The 23,763-nt window shown below is 54.2% G+C and overlaps 2 protein-coding genes across 2 annotated transcripts; one reads left to right on the top strand and one right to left on the bottom strand.

Moving 5' to 3' along the window:
- Window positions 1-1,206: 1,206 nt before the first annotated feature.
- IMP3 (IMP U3 small nucleolar ribonucleoprotein 3) lies at window positions 1,207-6,163 on the bottom strand. Its single transcript, XM_082452710.1, has one exon. It carries the CDS (start codon window positions 2,291-2,293, stop codon window positions 1,739-1,741), a length of 555 nt encoding a protein of 184 aa, XP_082308836.1. The 5' UTR covers window positions 2,294-6,163; the 3' UTR covers window positions 1,207-1,738.
- A 760-nt stretch (window positions 6,164-6,923) lies between these two features.
- Window positions 6,924-23,404, top strand: SNX33 (sorting nexin 33). Its single transcript, XM_082452631.1, has 2 exons — window positions 6,924-12,167; window positions 18,339-23,404. The coding sequence occupies exons 1-2, from the start codon at window positions 10,697-10,699 to the stop codon at window positions 18,590-18,592; spliced, it is 1,725 nt and encodes a 574-aa protein (XP_082308757.1). The 5' UTR covers window positions 6,924-10,696; the 3' UTR covers window positions 18,593-23,404.
- The last annotated feature ends 359 nt before the right edge of the window (window positions 23,405-23,763 follow it).

The following is a 23,763-nucleotide window of genomic DNA, read 5'->3' on the forward strand; positions in this document are numbered from 1 at the left end:
TCCCTCTTGCATCTCCCTCCCTCCCACCCTACCTATCCCACCCCTCTAGGTGGTCACAAAGCACCGAGCTGATCTCCCTGTGCTATGCGGTTGCTTCCCACTAGCTATCTATTTTACCTTTGGTAGTGTATATATGTCTATGCCACTCTCTCACCCTGTCACATCTTACCCCTCCCCCTCCCCATATCCTCAAGTCCATTCTCTAGTAGGTCTGTGTCTTTATTCCCCTCTTGCCGTTCACACGACTCTTAAAGGAGCATTCCAGCTTCACCACTTCTTGGCTATACAATCTGGGGCAGTTTGACCCATCTCTGTCTCTGTTTCCTCATCTGAAAAGTAGAGAATTGGGTTCCCCATGTCATTGGATTGTTGGATTAAATGGATTAAGATATGTAATGCATTTAGTGCCTGACACAGTAGAAGCATTTGCTATAACTGTCATCCCCAGTGTCACCTTCCCTTGTTTCTTCACCAAATGCTGCCTTACACCTGGGGAAATGGAGAAGGCACACGTAAAAGCAATCCATTGGTCTTGGCATTCTATTATTCTCCTCGTAGAAGTCTTGGGTAAATGAGGTAGTCTCCCTACTCTCCCTTCCAGTGAGGGGGGTGGATTAGAGCAGATCCTCTTGCTTCACATTCCTCCACTGTCATCAGGCTAAGCTCCCTGACTCCCAACCCATCCTTTGCTTCTTTCAGTAAAACCCATTCCAATTGGGGAATCAGAATTAATCTCTGTCTAAATTAGAGGCTGGGCAGGGAGCCATGGCAGGCTGTGATGGGCAGAGGCTGTGCAGGTGCTGCTCCGGGAAGGCAGCCCTGGGGCCTCCTGAGGGCTCCACTCATAAGTTTCCAGGAACCTCCTGGGCCACTTCTAACCGCTAGATGGCCAAGCTACAGGGTGATTATTTCCTTAGGCAAGCAAACACTTCAGACCTCTAATATGGTATTTCCTGGGGCTGGAATATCAACAGGAAGTCCTGTGGGGAAGAGCTCTGCCAAAACACTCATTCCGAGGAAGGGATTGGTAAACTGACAAATTTGCCCAGCCCTGTAAAACATTCTGCAACCTCCACACGCAGGCTCTGCTGCAGGCTTCACCCACAGGCAGATCGCTGCTGTCTCTAGTCTTCTTCTCTGGATTCCTGAGCCAGGGAGACTTTACAGATGTGACCCTACGTGAGAAACCCAGACAGAAATTTGCACTTAAAAAGCAGTTATACCATTTATTGGCATTAGGAGAGCATTCCTTTAAACAAGAGAAAGGACTCTAAACACTAAAATCTCATCCATTTTATGAAAACTTGAGACCAAACTCTCCAACATCTGTACACAGCTTAGTCACGAACAAGCGCAAGAATTCGGGTTAAATATAAATTAAACTAAACTGTCCTGCTACAAAGAAATGAAAGGAAAGCTGGGGGCGGGGGTAGCCCCCCTCCCCCCAAAGTCATTGCTTTCACACTACAATGTTTCAGGTACAAGAATGTAACAATTCCCTGTGGCAGCGCAAAACCGCTTCCCATTGTCTCTTAAGGCAGTCATTTAATTACCAATTGTCCAAAGTCTAAGAAAATTTTGTGGAAAAAGGGCGTACCCTTTGGCTCTGCGAGGGCCTGTAGCTGAGGAGCCAAGTTCTTGGCTGACACACTCTTGGGGAGGGCGCCTTCATAGAATCTCAGGCATCAGGTCTCAGCTTCCCCATCAATAAAATGCAGTCCTGGCGAGGGAGGACCCGCTAGGCTTCCAGATCGAAGTCGTCACGCTCCTCATTGTACTCCAGCACGTGCCGCTTGATCTTGGACGAGTCAACCCAGGTGACGAAGTCCTCCATGCTGCGCGTGACAAGGAAGGCGGGGTCGGTGACCACGTCGGGGCCCACGCGCACGTGACCCTGCTCCACGAATGCCACGGCGGCCTGGAGGTGCTGCGCCATGCGCAGCTTAAGGAGCACGGTGGGCAGGCGGCGGCGGCAGAAGGACGAGGCCGTGACGAAATCGCAGAGCTCCAGCGACCCGCGCGTGGGGATTAGGCCGAGAGCATACAGTTTGCCCAGCAGCGCGGCCGAGGAGCGCACGCGAAACGGGTCGCGCTCCGGCAGGTCCCGCAGGCGCCGCGCCAGCTCGCGCACAGCACGGCTCAGCTGGTTGTAGCGCGTGTAGTCCTCGCGCCGTTGCAGCCGATAACGCCGCAACACGCGCAGCTCGTGCAAGTTGTGATCGGTGACCTCCCAGTTCAGGAAGTCCACCTGCTTCAGCAGCTTCTGCTCGTGGAACTTAAGCTTCCGCACCATGACGGCGGCTTGGATGCTGCAGGACCCGAGGCTCAGCGCGCGTTTCGGCGCCCGCGCGACTTCCGCCTCAGCACTGGTAAACGGGGCCTGGGGACCCTGGGCCAATAAAAGAAAGACTCAGTGCCACGCCCTCTGTTTCCACTGGTCAGGGTGGGGCCACGCCCCGCGTCCGTATCTCGCGATTTTTCTCTTCTTCGCGTTCTCTGAGGGAGGCGGGGAAAAAGCACTGGGAGACGCAGGGGACGAGAGGGGAGGCCCCAAAGACGAGCCTGCGCGGTTTTAAGTTGCCTACAATTAATCACCTAGTGCCGTAATTATTTCCTCTCATTTAAATTTTTGCCATTCAGGGCCTCTCTGGAGAGTCTTTCCCACAAGAGCTTAAGAGGCCAGTTCCGGGAAAGGGGGGTGACTGTCGCGCTAGTTTGGTTGAATTTACTGTGCTGACGGTGTGAGGGGGGGGGCCTCCCACCTCGTGGGGGGCTTCCCCGAGCCGGCCGGGGCTGATCGGGTATGCCCACCGCCCACTAGCGCCAGGTCCATTAGCAGGCGGGCGGAACGGTTTCTCCCTGCCAAGTGGGGCTAGGCGCCACCGAACCTATGAAATAGCGATTCCCAGGCTGCTTCCTACACCCACAGAATCGGGATCTACACCGGAGTCACCTGGAAATCTGTGTTGTTAACAAGAACGCCAGGTGATTCATAAAACCCAGTAAGTTTGAAAAGCTTGGATAGTACAAGTGCTGACCCTTTAATCCGGGCTCAAACGAATTAGCTTGACAGGGTGCACTTCTGGTGCCGAGTATTTAGTTAACAAACTTAACACTTTTTCTGCTAGTATATCTGTTTTAGCCTAGTGTAGCGCTACAGGACTAACTTCTTTATTTGCCCAAGACTTTGACGCCACCTAGCTTCTTCGCCTATCATTTTGTTTCATTTTTGTACGCTTCTCATTTTTTTTTTCATTGTTTTTTTAAAATGTAATATTTGATATATGGAAAATACTATATGTAACATATGTAAGATACAAAGTATAATGAATACTTGTGGACCCAAGAGCCAGTTTAAGAAAGCATCACCAGGACCACTTCATCTACATATTCCAGCCACTGCCCCAGTGAGAGGTAAAGGTATCTACTCTCCTGAATTTAGTGTTTATTTTTACCTTTTGTTGAAAAAGAAAAAAATTTTTTAATTTAAAAAAATTTAAAAAGGAAAATGGTTTTATCATTGTAAATGCATCCCTAAATACTGAGAACCTTCTTACTCAAAGTGTAGTCCATGGATCAGCAGAGAGCTGTTGGAAATGCAGAATTTCAGGCCCCATTTCTGACCTACAGAATCAGAATCTGCATTTAACCAGATCCCCAGGTAATTTGTATGCACACTGACATTTGAGAAGTGTTGCTTAGAAGACATCACATCATGTGGAGTTTTTTATCTGTAGCTGCAGGTTTTTTTTAAACTGTTGCATTATATTCCATTGTTTGGTTCTATCTAATTTATTAATCCATCTCCTGTTGGATTTTTTTGGAGGGAACATTTTTAGCAGTGCTACTATTAACATTCTTGTAGGTTTCCTGTTGCACATATGTAGTAGCTTCTGTTGAATAGTATACATCTTGAAGTTGAATTGCTCAGTTGTAAAGTATGCATGTAAAGTATGCATGAACATGTAAAGTGCATGTTGAGCTTTACTAGATATTGCCAAATTGTTTTCCAAAGGGGCTGTACCAATTTATATTCCTTTGACAGTGCATGGGAGTTCCCTTTGCTCCTCGTTCTTGACAACACTTGGTTGTTAGATTTTTTAAAATATTTGCCAATATGATGAGTGTGTGATGGTATTTAACTGTGATTTTAATTTGCATTTCCTGATGAATAAAGGTTTCATATGTGTTTCCTCCTCTATGGAATGCCTTTGTGTCTTTTGTGTATTTTTCTATTGGATTATGGGGTAAGTAGAATAATGGCCCCCCAAAGATGTTCACCCAGAACCTGTGAATGTTACCTTACATGAAAAAAGGTATTTTGCAGATGTGATTAAATTAAGGATCTTGAGACCATGACATTGTCCTGGATTAACTGGGTGAGTCTCATGTAATCACAAGTATCCTTATAAGTGAAAAAGGGAGGCAGAAGAGTCAGGGAGATGTGATGATGCATACAGAAGTCTGAGGTGTGATTGCTGGCTTTGAAGATGAATGGGGGCCATGAGCAAAGGAGTGTGGGCAACCTCTAGAAGCTGGAAAAGGCAAGGAAATGGAATTTTACTTAGAGCCTCCAGAAGGAACACAGCCCTTGCTGACACCTTGATTTGAGCCCAGTGAGATCCAGTTTGGATTTCTGGTCTCCAATACTGTAAGATAATAAATCTGTGTTGGTTTAAGCCACTAAGTTTGTGGTAATTTGTTACAGCTGCAATAGGAAACTAATACAGACTGTTTGCTTTTTTCTAATTGATTTGAAGATGTACTTTGTATGTTCTGGATATTAATCCTTGATCAGTTATCTATGGTGCAAATACCTTTTCCCAGCTTGCACTTTATCCCCACCCTTCATATTCCCCCAGCCTCACTCCCTTCTATCTTTAGCCCTTGCTCAATGTGTCTGCAGGAGGACTCTTGGTTAACTTCCTTCTCCCCGGACAATAAACATAATAAATAAGTAAACTATATATGTTAGCAGGTGATAAGTGTCGTGAAACAAAACTGAGCAGGATATAGGAGAGCTTGGGATGAGGATGGGCTGTAATTTTAAACAGGGCCTGTCAGGGTAGGTCTTACTGAGAAGGTGATATTTCATAGGGGGTTAGCCATGTGGATATCTAGGGGAAGAACATTTCAGGAAGAGGAAACAGTGAGTGCAAATGCCTTAAGACAGGAATGTGCCTGGCGTATCAGAAGACGAATAACAAAGCCATCTTGGTTGGAGCAGAGTGGGCTAGGGGGTGAGGAAAGGGGCTCAGATAACAGAGGCTCCAGAGGCTCTTTTAAGGACTTTGGTTTTTAGGTTAAGTGAGATGAGGACACTGAAGGGTCTTGAGCTGAGAACTGACATCTAACATGTTTTAAAAGGATCACTCTGACTGCTATGTTGAGAATAGACATATTCTCAGGAGGCAGGGCTGGAAACATAGAGGCCATTAGGAAGCTGTTGTGGTGGTGCACGCAAGAAAGGTGGTAGCTGGGACCAGGAAAGCAGTTGTGAGATGCCAATGAGAGAGGAGTTCCAGAATAAGGAGAGGGTCAAAGGATGGCTCCAGTTTTGGACCTAAGCAAGTGGAAGGAAGTACTCATCACATGAGATGGGGAAGGCTGCCAAATAGGACAGATTCGGGGGGCAAGATTAGAAATTCAATTTTGGACATGTTGGGTTGGAGATGTCTATTAGACATTCAAAGGGAGATGTCAAGGAGAAAGGTATGTGAGTCTGGTATTTTATTTTTTATTTTTATTTTTAAATTTTTGGCCAAACCTCGCGGCATGCAGGATCTTAGTTCCCCGACCAGGGACTGAACCCGTGCCCCCTGCAATGGAAGTGCGGAGTCCTAACCACTGGACCACCAGGGAATTCCCTGAGTCTGGTATTTTAGAGAAAGGCCTGGGCTGGTGATTTAAAATTTGGGGTATTATTGGCAGAAAGATGGTGTTGGATGCCATGAGCCTGGGTGAGATCGTCAAAGAAGTGAATATAGAGAGAAAAAGACAAGAGGACCACTCAACTAGTAGTCACTCTAGTGTTAAGAATTATTGGAGAGGGGCTGCCCTGCTGGCGCAGTGGTTAAAAATCCACCTGCCAATGCAGGGGACAGGGGTTCGAGCCCTGGTCTGGGAAGATCCCACATGCCGCGGAGCAGCCAAGCACGTGCGCCACAATTACTGAAGCCCGCGTGCTTAGAGCCCGTGCTCGGCAACAAGAGAAGCCACCGCAATGAGAAGTCCGTGCACTGCAACGAAGAGTAGCCCCCAGCTCACCGCAATTAGAGAAAGCCTGCGTGCAGCAACGAAGACCCAAAAAGCATCCAATAAATGAATTTTAAAAAAAGAAAAGAATTATTGGAGAGAAGCGGATGAACCAGTGTAGTAGAAGGGAAACCAGGAGAGTATGGTCTCCCCAGGGCAAGTGAAGACAGTGTATCCAGGGGGAAGTAGTGATCAACCTGGTCAAATGCTACTGAGAGGCTAAGAGGAGGGCTGAGAATAACCATTAGGTCACTGATGACTTTGATAAGCATAGTTTCAGTGCAGTGTGAGGGTGAAAGAATGGCTAGAGGGGTTTAAGAAGAGAAAGGGAGGAAAGATGTTGCAGGCAGCTAGTAGAGATGGCTATTTTGAGGAATTTGCTGCAAAGGTGAGCACAGAAATGGGGAAATAGCTGGTGGGGAAAGTGGAGTTGAGAATCTATGTTCTAAAGATGTGGGTTGACTCTTCCCTCAATACCTACATCTTGTTGGTTGTCATTCCAGTCTGTTCTACCCCCATAGAATCTCAAATTTACTTCTCCCCAGCCCATTACCCCTGCCCTACCTCAGGCCCTCATCATCTCTTGTCTGCACTATAGTAATAGTACAGTGTGTCCACTGTACTATTACTATAGTACAGTATCACTATAGTAATAGTACAGTATCACTATAGTAATAGTACAGTGTGTCCACTGCGCTGCCACCAGTGGGGTCAGCCTGGAAACCACTGGCCACAGTTCTCCCTTGCTGATTCCTTTCCTAAAGGAGGAAAGTTGGCTATCTGGATGGGGGATGGATGCTGTTTCCTGTGCCCAAATCAGGGTCCCAGCAGGAAAGAAAGAACACACTCCAATTAGAGTAATGTGAAGAGAATTTAATAAAGGGACTTTTCCCAAAGGCATGGGCAGGGTGTAGGGAACCACAAAGGTTAGTGCAGTTGCCTGAGATTAGTAACTGCGGGCCCTGTTACCCAGAGGTTTGAAGAGGGTTGGAAATAAAAGAAATAGGTTCTGGAAATCTCTGTGAAGCTGCAGAATGAATTTCCCCCAAGAACCTGGAAATAAGGTGGCCACTGTGAGATAGAAACCACCCTCCCTCTGCCCCTGAACAGATATGAGAGTAAATCCAAGGTGTAAATGTGCATAAACATGTGACTGAAGCATTTGGGAACCAACTAAAGACCATCAGGGTGGTGACTGGGGGCTCCTCAGTGGGGTGGGGCTACACCAGGCCCCTAGCTGGGTGAGCAGAGATCCCATCAATTGTATTAAGTGAGCTAATAAAGGTAAAATGTTTACAGGAGTCTAGCACTCAGCAAGCACTAAGGAAGTAGCTGCTACTCTTAAATCCAGCTTGGAGAGAGGCTCTGCGAACAGAAGATCAAAGAAAAGGGGTGCCCCCAAAGCAGCTGGGGAAACATATTCAGGCTCTTGTCCTGGAGATACTAGGCTGAACTGAGTCCTTAGAATCAAGGCTGCCCCTATGGCGGGGGACAAGATCTCAAGGCTTCTTGGCTGAGAGACTTATACCATCCTTTCTTCCCCTCCTGGGGTTTCCAGGTTCACTGGGCTAAACTTCTGGTAACTGGGCTTCCTAAGAAGCAGCCCAAACTGCCTTGATCTATTGATACAAATATTCGGGTCTGCCTGACAGTTGAATTTCTCTGTGTAAGTTAATACCTGGGCTTCTGGGGTTTGGACATAAGCCTGTATCCTGGCCAAATGCCAGCTCTGCATAGGGAATTGGATCTATTCACTGCACCAATGAAATTGGTTTTTGGAGCCAAAGGCCTGCATATTACACCCCTCAAAACAGCCTAAGGTGCCCACCTTTACAGCGCTACCTTGTGCCAGTTAATCTGCAACAAGTGGGAGGAATGAGAATGAGGGGGAAGGAAGTTCTAGTTAGAGCGGTAGACAAGGCTCCAGGGCATAGCCAGGAAGGGGAGTAGGGCCCAAAGCCTTTGCTTCACCTTAGGTACCTCCTCCTCCAGAAAGCCTTCCTTGATCCTTGCTCAACCCAGGCTGGAATAGGTGCCCTCCCATTCACATTTCATGGCACTGGTCTCACCGGGCAGGGAACATCTCTTTACTTGTCCTGACACATCTGAGCTTCCGGTAGGTAAGGACAACGCCTTATTCATCTTTGTAGACCAAGGGGCCTGGTACAGAATACTCAGTTAATGTTTCCTTGAGTGCAAGATTGAATGAATGAGAGACAGAATGAATGAATGAAGGACAAGAGGGTGGACTTATCATTTGACAAGAGGGTGTCAAACTCTCCGACTGCCTTGTTGTACTGTAATCTCCAGTGCCCAGCACAGTGCCTGGCAGAATCAATGCCCAGGGTCAAGTCCCCTTTACCTCTTCCCGGAACCCTACCCTGACCACTCCTCTCTCCTGGGTGCTGCTGGCAAAGACAGGACATCCAGTCTCCGCCGGCCGCCGCACGAAGCAACACGGAACCCGTTCGTGCCCGGTCTTGTTCCCGTCGCTACGGATGTAGGGTCTTGTCTTCCCCCGCCCCGAAGCAAGTCGCCCAGGACAGGGGTACTCCTGGCCTTGTCTGGCTAGGGTACTAGGACCCGCAGCAGCCAGTATCCAGACTATCCAAACCTTCTCAGGCTTCTTCCATGAGGGCGCCGCTGGCTCTGGGGCCCCCTCCAGAGAGCAATCCCCGGGCGGCGCCACGGCCCCGTCGCCCCCGGAGCTGGGGTGGGGGGCAGGGGAACGAGAGGGGGGCGTCTGCGGGTCTCCACGCACACTTCCTCAACCCTCTCTCCGGGGTCCCGGCTCTGGCGCCCTCCTTGTAGCACCGCACTTCACAAACTTTAGGAGTTTGCCTCACTTGCGTCGCGGAAAAGGCAGGAGGGTGACGGAGTCCAGGAGGCGAGGCGGCGGCCGCAGAGCTCCGTCGCGCGGCGCTTAAGCCCCTCGGGGTGAGAGGTGTCTCCCCGCCAGGGCGGACGGGCTGGCCCAATTCCCCGACCGTCTCCTCTCTCTCTCTCGCATCCCGATCTCGGCGCAAGTGAGTGAGGGCGACGGCCAGAAGGAAAAGCGAGGAGTAGGCGGCAGCCCCGGCTCCTGCGCTCCAGGCCAGTGGGAGGGCGGAGCCGGGCAGTCCCCGGCCAGCCAGGACGCACGGAAGTGCTGTGGAGTTCGCCCAATTCCCCAGCCTGCTTTTCCTTCTCCCTCCCTCTCCCCACCCCTCACCTCCCCCCCCTCACCTCCCGCCCCCGTCGGCTATTCCCTCCTTCCTCGGGACGCCACCTCCCGGAATCGCCTTTTTTGTTGTTGTTTTGGAGCTGGCTTCTCACTGGCGGCGCAGAGGGGCTGCGAACGCTGGAGAGGAAGGCGGGCTGGGGGCGCAGCCCGCCGCCCACCGGCGGGACCCGGCGGGGCAGAGCGGAGGACGGACAGTCGGCTGGGCGCGCCATCTGCTCTCCAGAGCTCACTCTCCAAACTCCTGTTGAGTGTGTGCGTGCACGCGAAGGGTGGGGGTCCACGTCCCGCGTGCGGGACTGGTTACCGCGGGGTTACCTTTGGCCGGGGGTCCTTGGACTCAGATCTGGGTCAGCTTCAGGCTCAGAAACTACTGAGGAATTAGGCAAACAAAAGAGGCCACTCAGCTAGTGGCCAGAAGTCGCCCGAGCGCCTCGTCGCGTCCCCTCCTTTCCCCGGGGCGGGGGCCGGTCACTTGGGGGCGGGGAGAGGGCGCCCCAGCCGGCTGGGGGCTGGGGGCCGGGTCGGGCCGCCGGGGTCGAAGCGTTGGCGGCCTGTTGTGTAAGCCTCAGTCCTTGTTTTCCCGGCCTGGCTCGTTGTGAAGCCGGACACATCCACCCTTGGATTCGATTCAGGAGGCTGCTGCTTTTCTCCTTGCCCCTCTTGGATTTTCTGGATTTTTGAAAACCCAGTGGCCCAGGAAGAGGAGGAGGAAGGAGGAAGGAGCAGATCTACAGAGGAATGTGAGAGCCTCCCAAGGCCTGTGGAGCCAGAAGGAGCTGGGAGCCAGAGCTGCCGGGGTTTCTGGGACGGTGGTTTCTGAGTGATTCTCTTCTATTTTAGAACATTGTTCCAGTGGAGAGTGTCGAATTCTTGCCCTCTCAGAGCTGACTTCTCCGAGTCACTTGACTTTGCTTCTGGGAGTGGGAGGAGGAGAGACTCTCCCTTTTAGGGGCTGAGGAAGGAAGGGAGGAAGACCATGGACATGAGCTCTCCCTGCCCACAGGTGTGTGCAGGGAGACCTGTTTCTGGGCCGTGGACATTGCTTTGAAGAGAGGGAGGCTGGACACCATCTGTGGGTGCTGAGACCCCGCCGTAGGGGCTGAGAGACTGAGGGCTGTGGCAGACCTTGAGTTGCTAGTGCATTCTTGGACACCCTAGCAAGTGTCCCCAGTTCTGGGCAGGACTCTGTCCTCATCTTTCTCTACCACTGGCCCAGACATGGCACTAAAAGGCCGAGCCCTCTATGACTTCCGCAGCGAGAACAAGGAGGAAATCAGCATCCAGCAGGATGAGGACCTGGTCGTTTTCAGCGAGACCTCGCTGGATGGATGGCTGCAGGGCCAGAACAGCCGCGGTGAGACAGGGCTCTTCCCCGCCTCTTACGTGGAGATCATCCGTTCTGGCACCAGCTCCAACCATGCCGACTACTCCAGCAGTCCTGCAGGCTCTCTGGGCACTCAGGTGAGCTTATACAACAGCTCCAGCGTGGCAGACCCTTCCTGGAGTGGTGGGGGCAGTGGCTTCCTCTCAAACCAGGGTAGTTTCGAGGAGGACGATGATGATGACTGGGATGACTGGGATGATGGATGCACAGTGGTGGAGGAGCCACGGGCTGGTGGGCTGGGCGCCAACGGGCACCCCCCACTCAACTTCTCCTACCCTGGCGCCTACCCCAGCCAACACATGGCCTTCCGGCCCAAGCCACCCCTGGAGCGGCAGGACAGCCTGGCATCTGCCAAGCGAGGCAGCGTGGTGGGGCGCAACCTCAACCGCTTCTCGTGCTTCGTGCGCTCTGGCGTGGAGGCCTTCATCCTGGGTGATGTGCCCATGATGGCCAAGATCGCTGAGACATACTCCATTGAAATGGGCCCTCGCGGCCCCCAGTGGAAGGCCAACCCCCACCCATTTGCCTGCTCCGTGGAGGACCCCACCAAACAGACCAAATTCAAGGGCATCAAAAGCTACATCTCCTACAAGCTCACACCCACACACGCTGGCTCACCTGTCTACAGGCGCTACAAACACTTCGACTGGCTCTACAACCGCCTGCTGCACAAGTTCACTGTCATCTCGGTGCCCCACCTGCCAGAGAAGCAGGCCACAGGCCGCTTCGAGGAGGACTTCATTGAGAAGCGGAAGCGGCGGCTCATCCTCTGGATGGACCACATGACTAGCCACCCCGTGCTGTCCCAGTACGAGGGCTTCCAGCATTTCCTTAGCTGCCTGGATGACAAGCAGTGGAAGATGGGAAAACGCCGGGCCGAGAAGGACGAGATGGTGGGCGCCAGCTTCCTGCTCACCTTCCAGATCCCCACGGAGCACCAGGACCTGCAGGATGTGGAGGACCGTGTGGACACCTTCAAAGCCTTCAGCAAGAAGATGGACGACAGCGTCCTGCAGCTCAGCACTGTAGCATCGGAGCTGGTGCGCAAGCATGTGGGGGGCTTCCGCAAGGAATTCCAGAAGCTGGGCAATGCCTTCCAGGCCATCAGTCATGCCTTCCAGATGGACCCCCCCTTCAGCTCCGAAGCCCTCAACAGCGCCATTTCTCACACGGGCCGTACCTATGAAGCCGTGGGTGAGATGTTCGCCGAGCAGCCCAAGAACGACCTCTTCCAGATGCTCGACACGCTGTCTCTCTACCAGGGCCTGCTCTCCAACTTCCCCGACATCATCCACCTGCAGAAAGGTAAGAGCCAGTGTGGGCTGGAGACCCTTACAGCATCTGCACTCTGCTGGGCACTGGGGGTATGAGGATGGCCTAGACCGAGCAGAACGGCGCAGCTAGTCTTTCTGTCTCTGTCTCATTCATATGTTCAACAAGTGTGTCGAGCACCTGCCACCTATTCTAGGTGCAGGGATATTATTATGGGCAGGTCTGATCCTTGTCCTCATGGAGCTCACTGCTTACCTTCTTGTTGTCTGTTTGCGTTCATTCATTCATTCGTTTTCTCTGTTTCTGTCTCATTTACTCATTTACCCATCATGCATTGAGCCCTTCAAGATATCAGGCTGGGGTCTGGGAACACGGAGCTGACTGGGGCCCAGGACTTGCCCTTGAGGAGCCCGCAGGCTCATGGGGGACACGGACACAGACCCAGATAACAAGAGCGCAGAGTGTAGCCTGTCTTCCCACTTGTCACAAGCTTGCTTCCCTGCCTTTGCAGCTGCAGAGCCTGTTCTCACCGCTGCATATCGTATCTGTGAGCTCCCTCCCTATCTGTGTTGCTGCATATCCTATCTGTGAGCTCCCTCCCTATCTGTGTTCGGGAGGGTGGCTGTCCCTATTTTGCAGATGAAGAAGCTGTGTCCACAGAATGGTGGTTGCACAAGGGGTCCATGGCCCAGCTGGGACTGTCCCGTCCTCCTGCACCTCCCCAAGGACACATTCATCTTGGCCACCTCCCAAGCCCAGCCATGTGTTCAGTTCTCACGGCCCCCTCCGTACGGGAGGGACAGGATGGGTCCTTGTTACTGTGGGGCTGTCAAGGAACTTCCAGGGAAGTGACTCATAGCCGGGTCACCTAGGGGCACCCGGGCTGGGCTGGGGGAGGAAGCGGGGGTCCAGGGCACTACCCACACGGTCCATCCAATTCCCCCTTCCCCAACCTGGCTTCTCTTCTTGCTTGAGCAGTGAGTCAGGAGCTGACCCGGCAGGTGGCTGAGTCTTGGGGACTATAGGCAGGGCAGGAGAGAGGTGTGGTCCTCCCCAGGGCTGCTTGGTAACTAAGGAAGAACGTCTGCAGGGCGTGGGGCTGGCTCCCAGGCCCCTAGGCCCTGAGGTCAGGCCTGGCTTGGTGGGGAGTTTTCCTGTGGGTGAGGCCAGGAGGCAGGCCTCTGGACTGAGCCTGGGGGACAGCAAACACCACCACACTACCTGGTCCCCAGGAGAGTCTGGAGTAAACCCGCCTTGTTCTCCTTTACCAGGAGGTTAACTTCTAGAACTTCTCCAGCTCCCAGCCTCCTTTCTCCCCTCACTTTCTCTTCCTCCTTCTCCTCTCTGCCCTTTTTTTCTCTTCTCCACATTCCTCTCTTCCTCCTTCCCTTTTTTCAGCTTCAGGAGACATGAGGCCTGAGTTCTGGTCTTGGCTCTGCCCCCAGTTTGCTATGTGTCCCTGGGAGGTGCTTTCCCATCTCTGAGAGTTAGTTTCCTGATCTGTAAGACAAGGGAGGGTGGACACAGTGAGCTCTTAGGCCTTCAAAGGGGTGGGTAAGGGAGAGACTCCTGAGGAGGGTCTGGTCGAGGACAGAATGATGCCTTAGATCTGGCTCTGAGCTCTGGGCAGGGATTGGGCAGGGGTGGTGGCTGGGGCCCACTGGGGCAGGTGTCACCCTGTGCGGAAGTGGAGCCACACTCACTGCTGTGCTACGGCCTGGGAAAGCTGGTTCAACCAGCTCCTTGGATGGCATGTTCCTGTGGGGGCAGCAGGATCGGGGGAAGCAGGGGCATAGTGATTAAACAGCTGCCCCCATCCAGTGTCTGGGGACCCTCGCCCAGGGCAGAGCGGGGGGCAGGAAGGCAACCCCATACTCAGGGCTCCCAGGCTCCCACTGAAGCAGGAGGGAGTAAAGCCAGACTGGCCTTTCTGACCCTGGGGCAGGGAGACAGAGCTGAGAGAGGCCACTTCTGAGTTTCCACTGGAGGTGTTTCTAAGGTGAGGGGCCTGGGGTGATGTGTTCAACCTCGGGCAGAGGCTGCCCCACCTTCCCGGACTCAGAGGACCCCTCCCCATTAAGCCAAGTTCTTTTGGGCTTACTCTTCCTCCTTCTGGGCTCTGCACTGCCACTCCTAGGCCCGTGGTGGGGCAAGTTAGGGAGGGGGGCTTGGAATTTGGCTGAGACAGAATTGGGGGAACCACAGCCTGATGGGGGGAGGGGGGATCCCATGTTGGCCCTGTGGATGGAGCCCTTTCACAGAGGAAGGAGCAGGAAAATTGGGCCCTGGGTCCCCAGGATTCTGTCCAGCCTGTTCATACATCTGAAAGATAGCGAGCATGTGTGAGAGGCCTTGGAAGGAAGGAGATGGGAGGCCTAGGAGGGGTCAGGAGACCAGGATTTGGACAAGTGTTGCCTCTGAGGTGACCCTGAAAGAGTTTCCTCGCCTAAGAAAACTTAGGAAAATGAGCCATGGAACCTGGTTGGCACTGAGGTGCAGCCTGTCTGCCCACTGGCCCAGCCCCTGGAGCTCAGTTTAGGGGTCTCCTAAGAGAAAGGCAACCATGTAATTTACCATCCAAACCAGGGCAATCTTGAGGGTGAAAGAGAACCTTAGTAATAGTTACCCTGGGACAACAAGGGGCAACAGTGACTGTCCAGGGCCCCTGCCTGAGAGCCAGCCAGGGCAGGGCTCGGTCCTAAGACTCATCACAAGCCACGGAGGCTGGTGTGGTTCCCTCCGTTTACAGATGAGGGGCAGTGAGGAGGAGTGATAATCAGAGCAGGAATTGGAGCCCAGGTGTCTCTGACTCCACAGCCAGGCTGTTTCTACTGTGCCAGACAGATAGGGGAGGGAGCTCCCTAAGGGATGGGTGCCTGGGGTAGACAAGCCAGAAGGGGAGGGAGCAGGGAGGGAGTTGGGTGTTCTAGCACCAACTGAGCTGGCATCCTTGGCAGGCTGGAGGCAGGCCCTGGACCACAGAGCATGTGTGGAGGGGCCATGGAGCTCACAGGTTGGCCAAGGCAAAGTGGACCTTGGAGGACCAAGTTCTTGCCTGGGGGAATAGGTGGGTCCAGCCTCTATGCTCTGGGCCATCATCTAGCTCTCCCTCTACCTCCCCTCCTAGGCTCCCATGAACACAGAATTGTGTCACCAGGAGCCACCACCAGCTGGGTCTTGGCTGGGACTGAAAAGCAGTTTGCACATAGTTGCGAGTAGCATCTGGAGCTCTAACTCTGTCAGGTGCCATCCTAAGTACTTTAAACATATTAGTTCAATTAAACTCAGCTATAACTATAGGATGGATACTATTATCATCCCATTTTACTGATGTGGAAACTCTAAAGCGCTATTCCGCTGTGAGCGATTGTCAGCAGCATCACATCTAGTCCAACCTGCCCCATTTGACAGTGGGGAGACCTGTAGCCCTTGTTGGAGGTGACACAGTGGGACTAGGACTCAGACCTCCTGCCCTCAACCTAGGGTGGGCGGTAACTACCTCCAAGAGGTAGGGACAAGATAGATCAAGGTGGCATTTTAGGGGATATGCCTGGGACCCTGGGGCTCTGAAGCTCCAACCCGCCTTTCCCTGTTCCTGGGACCTAGCCTACAGGACAACTGCCAGGTGAGGAGGTGCCCCTGGGTCCTCAGCTCTCAGGTTGAGTCCTAGGTGGAATGTGTGGGGTGACGGGGGACAGGCCTGAGCCCTGAGTCCCAGTCTGTCTCTGGGGTGCATTAGTGTTAGCTGGTCCCAGTCCCACATCGGAGTCACAGGGTGGAGGGGTGACAGAGAGCAGGGTGGGGCCTCCCCCTTCCCCCACAGCCTTTGCCCCCCATCTCTGTCTCCCTGCCTGTCTGCGGGTACCTAGCAATTGCAATAGATTCATTCCTATTATCTGGGCCTCAGTTTCCTTCCTCTAAGGCCATGGGCAAGAAAAGCTTTCTTAAATGCAAGTCCATCCCCAACGCACCCAGACTTTCTCAGGAAGGTGGAATCCAGGCTAGTAGGTGCCCTTTGCTGAAGCCTGACTCTAGTTTCTTTGTCCTACTCTTTTCTACTTTGCTTCTTATGGTTCTTTTTACCCCTTGGGACCTTCTCAAGTTCCTGAGTCCATTGTCTGGATGCCCCACACATATGCCTGGGGGACCTGGCCTGGGCTCCTTGCAGTAGAAGTGGTGTCTACCCCCAGCTGTGCAGGGATACCTCTGGGCCAGGCATCCCCCACTTTTGGAGCAGGAAAGAGGCTGCGAGCCCCTCGGCAAGTGCCATCCTGCCAGGCCCTGAGTTTCCTCTGCACAGTATGGGGGTGGAGAGTGAGGGGGTGGTGGTGGGTGTTGGACAGCTAGTCTCTAGGGCCCCTCCAGCTCCAAAGCCTCTCATGGGGTCCTGATCTTGGGCCTTGGGGTGATCCCTCTCCTGCTGCCCAGACCTGGGCAGTCAGAATGGAACAGGAGGCGAGAGAAGTGGTTCAAGGAAGGTGGCAAAAGGACTGAGTGGCCTGGGAGCTGGGGACTGCAGAGTTCTTTTGGGTGCTGTGTGAGCAGCCCTGGAAATGCTCCAAATTAGAGTCTGTCTGCCTGAAATGCTACTATTTGCCAATTAGCCACACACTTGCTATCTAATATAGGTACTGCTCCTTCTAAAGGCATTCAAAGTTATTTCCAGCATGTAGTAGATGCTCCGTAAATGCATCCTGAATGCATTTGAACAACTTGAGAGTAAAAGGAATATGTTTCAAAGGTCCACGAGAGACATCCTTAAGGGAGAGGTGGGAAACATGAAAAACGAGCGTGTTACTTGTGTGCAGTGGATGCTTTGGAAGCGCTCGGGGAGTGCGCTGTCCTCTGTGCCAACCCCTCCCACCTCCTTAATCTTCTTCACACAGTGGATTCCCTACAGCCCTACAAGGAGTACCTGCCAGGCGCAGGCAGACTGCCTCACCGCCTCAGCAACTGCCCCCAGCGGCTTCAGCACGGAATCAGTCAAGTGCTGTTAATTCAGAACTGAAATTCTTTCACCAAGTGCTTGTTGATTCATTCACATTCTTCCAAATTGGGTACCTTCCCCAGGTTCATCCGCTGACCCCGCCCCCCACTGTCTGTCACCTGGTTATTATAATGGCTTCCTCTAGTCCCCTGGGGGCTGGGGTGAGGAGGGAGCAGGGCCTATATGTGGGGAGACACACACAAAGGAAAACTCCAGGTGGCTTTTGAGGCTCTGTTTTAGAATCGGCTGGGTGACGGGGGTGGGGAGAGCCCTGGTGAGCGGAGATGGGGAGGCGGTCTGCCTGGGGGATGCTCGTGTAGAAGCGGCACCCCATCAGAGCCTTGAATTATGCATAGGGATCCAGGGGGCAGAGACTGGAAGGTAGGAAAGAAAGCTGAATTTGATGAACGTGGGGTCAGCGTGGAATGGGTGCAGGGGTCAACTCCCAGAGGGCCTCACAGGCCAGGAGAATGGGGGACCTAGCTCTGCAGGCAGAAGGAAGCCAGGGGAGGCTTGGAGCTATGGGTGTCCAGCTTGGCTGCTCTTCAGGTGCTATGGAGAACCTCTCAGAGGCTGAGGCTGAGGTGGGGAGACCCATGAGGGGCCTATGGTAGCAGTCCAGTGAGGTTGAATCAGCTTGGCAGACACATATCAGGATCTGCTGTGGGCTAGGCTTTGTTCTGGATGCTAGAGACATTGAGCTCACAGCCCAGAAGGAAGCGGTCAGAGAAACCACAGGGTGGTAAGAGCTGTGGCAGAGGGAAGCCCAGGGCACCTGAGAGCATTGAGAGGCACCTGATGTACTGGGGCTGCAGGGAAGGCTTCCTGGAGGAGGTGATGTTGGAGGTGAATGGGGAGCCAGCGTGAGGGGTGACGAGGCCTGTGGTGGGTGGGGACGGCCTGGTCCTAGAAATCAATCAGCTGGCAGGGCAGGGCTGTGACTGGTCAGGTGTGGGCTGCTGGCGTCGCCACAGGTTTGGAGGGAAGATGGTGCATCTGGTTTAGGATGTGCTGAAGGTGAGGGTTTGGGGGACATCCTGGTGGAGACACCCAGGTGGCTGGACCATGGGTCTGGACTCCATGGAGTCCAAGAGCGAGGCCTGATTGAGCTGATGAGGGTATTGTCTGCCCTCGAGGGGTCTCACCATGGGGTTAGGGAGCGAACTGGGGAGACCGGAGCCCTAACTTGTCCTTGTCCTCCGCTCTGCCTGTGCCAGGTGCCTTTGCCAAGGTGAAGGAGAGCCAGCGCATGAGTGACGAGGGCCGCATGGCGCAGGACGAGGCAGATGGCATTCGCAGGCGCTGCCGCGTGGTGGGCTTCGCCCTGCAGGCTGAGATGAACCACTTCCACCAGCGCCGCGAGCTCGACTTCAAGCACATGATGCAGAGCTACCTGCGCCAGCAGATCCTCTTCTACCAGCGGGTAGGCCAGCAGCTGGAGAAGACGCTGCACATGTATGACAGCCTCTGACCACGTGTCCCTGGTCCTCTCCCCGCCCCTGGGGCCTGGTGGCTGCGGTGCATGCTGCCCTCCAGACCTTCCCACACCAGCAGTGCCTGGCTGGTCAGGGGTGGGCTTTGGAGGAGTCATGGATATCCCTGGGGAAGTCCCCCACCCCTTAGAGATAGGGGCACAGCAGGGGTGAGAATGGGGCCAGGAGCCCTCCAGGCCAAGGCCTGGGCTGCTGGTCAGTCACTTGAGGTCAGACCAGGGTCTTAGCCTCCCCTAGAGCCTATAGTGCTCGCTCACCTGGCCACCATCCCTTTGTTCATTCAGCAGACGCGCAGGCCTGCTGCGGCCCCGGGTCAGACACTGGGCATCCAGGGCTGCGACACGCCTGCTCTTGGGGAGTCCCCATTTGAGGTGGGGGTCAGACCCAGAAACAGGCAGGGGCAATACAGAAAGATTGATGGTAAATAGCTCACAGAAGGGACCACTCGTTCTGCCAGTCAGGGATGACTCCGTGGAGTAGGTGACATTCAAGTAGTGTCTTGAAGAATGACAAGGACCTACCAGACAGTAAGTGGGGACAGTAGATGGGGAGGGCATTCAGAGGAGAAGAACAGCATGGGCAAGGCTGTGGAGGCATGAAAAGATCCCGTCTTCTCTCCTTTACCTTTCCCAAGCAAGTTTGGTGCCCCCCTCGGTGGTGTCCCCTTGTGTGACAGAGGGGAGGGATCTGCCTTGCTCCCATGCCCCTGTCCCTGCCCCACCTCCGCCCCACCCCCCTGCAGGAGGGGCTGCAGGCCAACTCCCTCCTGACTCCCCTTCACCAGCTGAGCCCCCTCACCCCTTGGCTAGGGGACCATGCAGCATCTTTGCCCTGGGCTCAAGGTGCTAAGACAAGCCTCGGATCCCAGGACCCTGGTGGCACCTTCCTGGAGGGGACACCCAAAAGTTACTGGGTATTTGAGTTCACCAGCAATAGCTCCCACACTCCAAGTAGGCTTGGGCCTCAGGCTCCCAGGGGCCAGCTTACCCACCACCCCAGGGATCCTGGGCCCACCTGCCCACAGCCAGCCTCACTGTGATGCCAGCCCAGGTTCTGGTGGGATTGTGCTGTCTCCCACCCATGTTTACATCCTCGAGGGGGCTCCCCCCACACCCCCAGGCCAGGGCGTGGTCCAGCAGTGGGTTGGGGGAACGGACAGGTGCCACTGCTGGCCCCCCCAGGAGGTCGTGGCTGTTCCTGGCTGCTGCTGCTTCAATCTTCTTTCTTTCTTGTTTTCTTGATAAACCTTTTACAGTTAAGATAACAAAAATATGACTCCTTATTTGGATCCCATGGGGGATGAGGGTGGGGGAAAGGATACAGCCCTAATTGTCCCTGGGAGCGATTGGACCAGATTCTGAGGTCGTGATGGGCACAACATTTACCCCAGAACCTCAGAAGTTGGGGGGAGGACGGTGCTGGAGGCAGGGGCTAGCTGGGGACCTCTGGGTGACCCTGGACCCCAGCTGGATGCATACCCTTCCCAGACCTCACTCTCCTCATCTCTCAAATGGGTGGAGTCCTGCCAGGGGTTTGGCTTTGCTGCTCTGTGATCTAGGACTGAAGGTCACGTGAGGAAGGGACAGTCTAATCGATAGGGGGTTCCTCTCCCCGGGAGGGATATCCCAGCCTTGCCCCCAGGAAAGCCCCAGTCCAGGGGAGGGGGGGGGGTCTCAGAACCTGTGTCCTTCCCCAAGCTGTCCAGTCCAGGCTGCCCAGCCCTGCAGTGGCTGCCCAGTTGGAAACTGAGGTGGACCCCCGAGCTATGCCCTTGGGGGTGTCCCAGGCAGGATGAACAGGAATCTGTTTGCACACGGGAAAGAGGGGGGCTGGGGGGCCGCGGTTCTCTTGGGGCAATGGGGACTTGGTGGAGGGAGGGCTGCTGGGGTCTGGACATCAGGGGAGGCTTTAGCTGGGCTGGGGGCGGGGGAGCTCATGGCAGTGAGATGGAGTAAGGGGTGGCAGGTGCAATGGGGAAGGGGCAGCAGAGGCTCCCTGTTCAGGGCAGAGCGTCCTCAGAGGATCTTTTGGAATGGGCCCCTGGCCCTGGGTCAAAATTAGGTCAGATTTGGGACTTTCTGTGGAATTTTCCCTTCTCTCCTCCCTGCCCTCCTTCCTTCATTTTCCAACCCATCCGAGGACCTTCCCACCCTTAACCTCTTCCCCGCTCCAACTTCCAGGCGGCCTTCTGCAGTGAGCGCTCTGGCCATGGGCTGGGCAGTGGGGGTCTCCTTCCCAGGCCCAGTCAGCGCTGGGGGCGGTGGGAATGCTCTTCTCAACACACAGTGCCTGGAAAGTCCCCTGTTCATGCTTCTTGCCCTGGGAATAGTATTGCCCTCTTGTGTCTCTTTCTTGAGCGCGGGGCCACCTCCCATGCCTTCCATCCTCCGGGTGAGGGGTTGGTCTGACGCTTTTCTCAGGAGGGGCTTGCACCTAGGAAAAGCATCAGAACGTGAAGTCTTGGAATGGGCCAGGCCTCCTCCAGGCATCCTGAGGGCTCTAGGCAGGGACAGACATACATGTGAGGGGAAATGAGGATGTCACAACCCTTCTCTGTGGTTTCTTTCTATCTCTGTGTGGGTTTGAGTGTTGGGGGAATTTGAGATTTGTCTGGGCTGGCCGGAGCCTCTTTCAGCAGGGGACTGGGGACCAGTGTGTGTGTGCGGGTATCCTGGTGGTGGCTGGGCCTGCGGGCTGGCCTCAGTCTCATGCCAGGCAGATGTTCCAGACTGAGCTGAGACCAGCTGCCTCCAGTTTCCTCCCTGAGGCGGGTGGAAAACAAGGCTTCTCTTTCTGCCCTGGGCAACTACCAGGACCTGGAGCTGAGGGGTGGGGGACCTCTGATCCCCAGTCTTGGCCCAGCCCAGGAAAGGAGTCTGCTTTGTGGCCACATATAGGGGTTGGGGATGGAGGTGGCCCTCAGATTCTGCATCCTATTGCTTCCTGGACACAGGAGTGCCATGAACCACCATGCCACAGCTGTGCCACGGCTGTAACGGAGCCATGCCTGGTCACAGACGCAGTTGCCCAACCCAAAGCAGACAGAGCCATACAACCTGCGCGCGGCACACAGGTCACACCTGGCTCCACACTCACACACACATATGCATGGTCATGTGCTTGCACAACTGCACTCCCAGCCACAGTGCCGCAGACTGTCACACATTCACAGCCACGTCCACACTCGTCCACGCCCACATGCATGTTGTCAGTCTCAGCCACGTCGTCACTCACAGCCACACCATAGTACTGTGCACGGTCATACACTCGCATAGTGACACACACGGCCATGAAGTCACACATGCACATACAGATGTGTCACAAATGTAGATGCTCTTGGACTCCACCTGCACCGCCTCCTGGGGGAGCCAGCCCCGATCATCCATCATCTGACATCACCAAGTTCAATTCCTCATTGCACAGACGGGAAACTTGAGGTCTAGTGAGCAGTGGCATTTGGCTGCATCACCCAGTGGGGCGGGGGTATGCTCTGGGGTCAGAGCCCAGTTCCCATCAGGCTCTGGCCTGGCCTTGCCCACCCCTGGGTCAGTCCCCAGGGCCAGGCTGCCTCTGAAGGCCCCTGGCTGAACCTACTCAACAAAGCTCCAGACATCTCCCATCTTCGGAGCCAGAGCTGAGGCTGCAGCATCAGAGTGCAGGAGCCAGAATGTGGTGGGCAGGGCCCAGGCCTGGGCGGGAGGAACATTCCTGCACCATCTCCTCCCCAAGCCTGCGAGGACTGGGCCCGCCCTGCCTGCCTGCCCGCTGACTCAGGCCTCCAGGAGCCAAGCCAGCTTGGCTCCCTCACCCACCCCCAACCCACCCCAACCTGCTTCCCCACCACTGCGGCTCTGGTACCTCCTTCCGCTGTTTGGGGCAAGAGGAGATGGTGAGCCCTGGCAAAAAGACCATGAGGAAACATAAAAATTCACCTCCCCCAGACATAGCTCAGAAGGGTTGATTGTGAAACCCCACTCCCGGGTTCAACAAAGCTTTTTTCCTTTGGTTTTGTTTTGTTAGTCAAACCCCAATGCAGTCCAGTCTGTTTAAAAAGCAGTGTCTCACACAGCTGTGGCCTCCTTGGTCCGCATAGCAGCCCTGGTAGGCATCATTATTCCATTTCACAGACAAAGAGACTGAGGCTTGGCCAGAGAGAGGATGGGAACTGCCTAGGATCACACAATGGGGCCGAGGTGGGGCTGGACTTGAACCCAGCTCTCTGGCTTCATTCCCTAAAGTCACCTTGATTAACTCACATAGGTCTGGAGGACGAAGGGGTAGCAGATCTTCGCTCCAGAGTTGTGAAAGAATGGGAGGCTGGCAAACCAACTGCTGAAATGTGCAGGGACTTTGAGGGTCGGGTGAGTCCCGCCAGCCCCCCAGGGATGAAGAGGCTGAGGGCGGCATTGCACAGTGGCGTCTGCAGTGACTCAGGGTCTCCGATTACAAATGAACATGTGCGAGGAACATCACTTCACTTTTCTGTAACTGACCTGAATTTCTCTTTTGCTTTCTCATTAACCAACCTGATAGAAAATAATCTGAAATCAATTTGGGACCCCTCCTTTCCCCAGGGAGGCATGTAAGTTTTGGGGATGGCACATTTGAAGACCCTACGCAGGCCCCTGGCACCTTGAATTTTAGAAGCTGAATTCCCTCATCCTATCACTCATATGAAAATTTGCCTGCATTCCACATTAAAGGTCTTTCACATATACCTACTTGAGCTGGGTTCTGTTAATTACTTGACAATGTCTTGTAGATATTTAATTAAATTTTCTTCATTTTGATTTTGTCTTTTCTTTCTTTTGCCTTTTGGTGTTCTGCTACTTTTTTACCCCTTGGCTGCAGACATTGTTGTGGGTTCTCGCAGGGCTCCTGGACCCTGGCACTGGGCCTGTGGTGCCCACCATGGTCCTAGGTTAGCATCGGACCCTTTGGTCATTTTCCCCTACCTCCTGCCTTCCCACCACCTGCTACTTTGATCCCCACCCTTAAGCCTCCGTGGGTCTGGCCCTTTCTCAGTTTGGGGCACTCCAGATTCTCTCAATTGCCCCTGTACCTTGTGGGCCTCAGGGAACCTCAAGGGGCTGGCACAATTATTCCACAGCCTCCACCACACGCTCAAGCACAAGGCGCTGTGGGAGGC

Source organism: Balaenoptera physalus (genome assembly GCF_965194825.1).
Source record: "Balaenoptera physalus genome assembly, chromosome: 2".
In the NCBI taxonomy this organism is placed as follows: domain Eukaryota; kingdom Metazoa; phylum Chordata; class Mammalia; order Artiodactyla; family Balaenopteridae; genus Balaenoptera; species Balaenoptera physalus.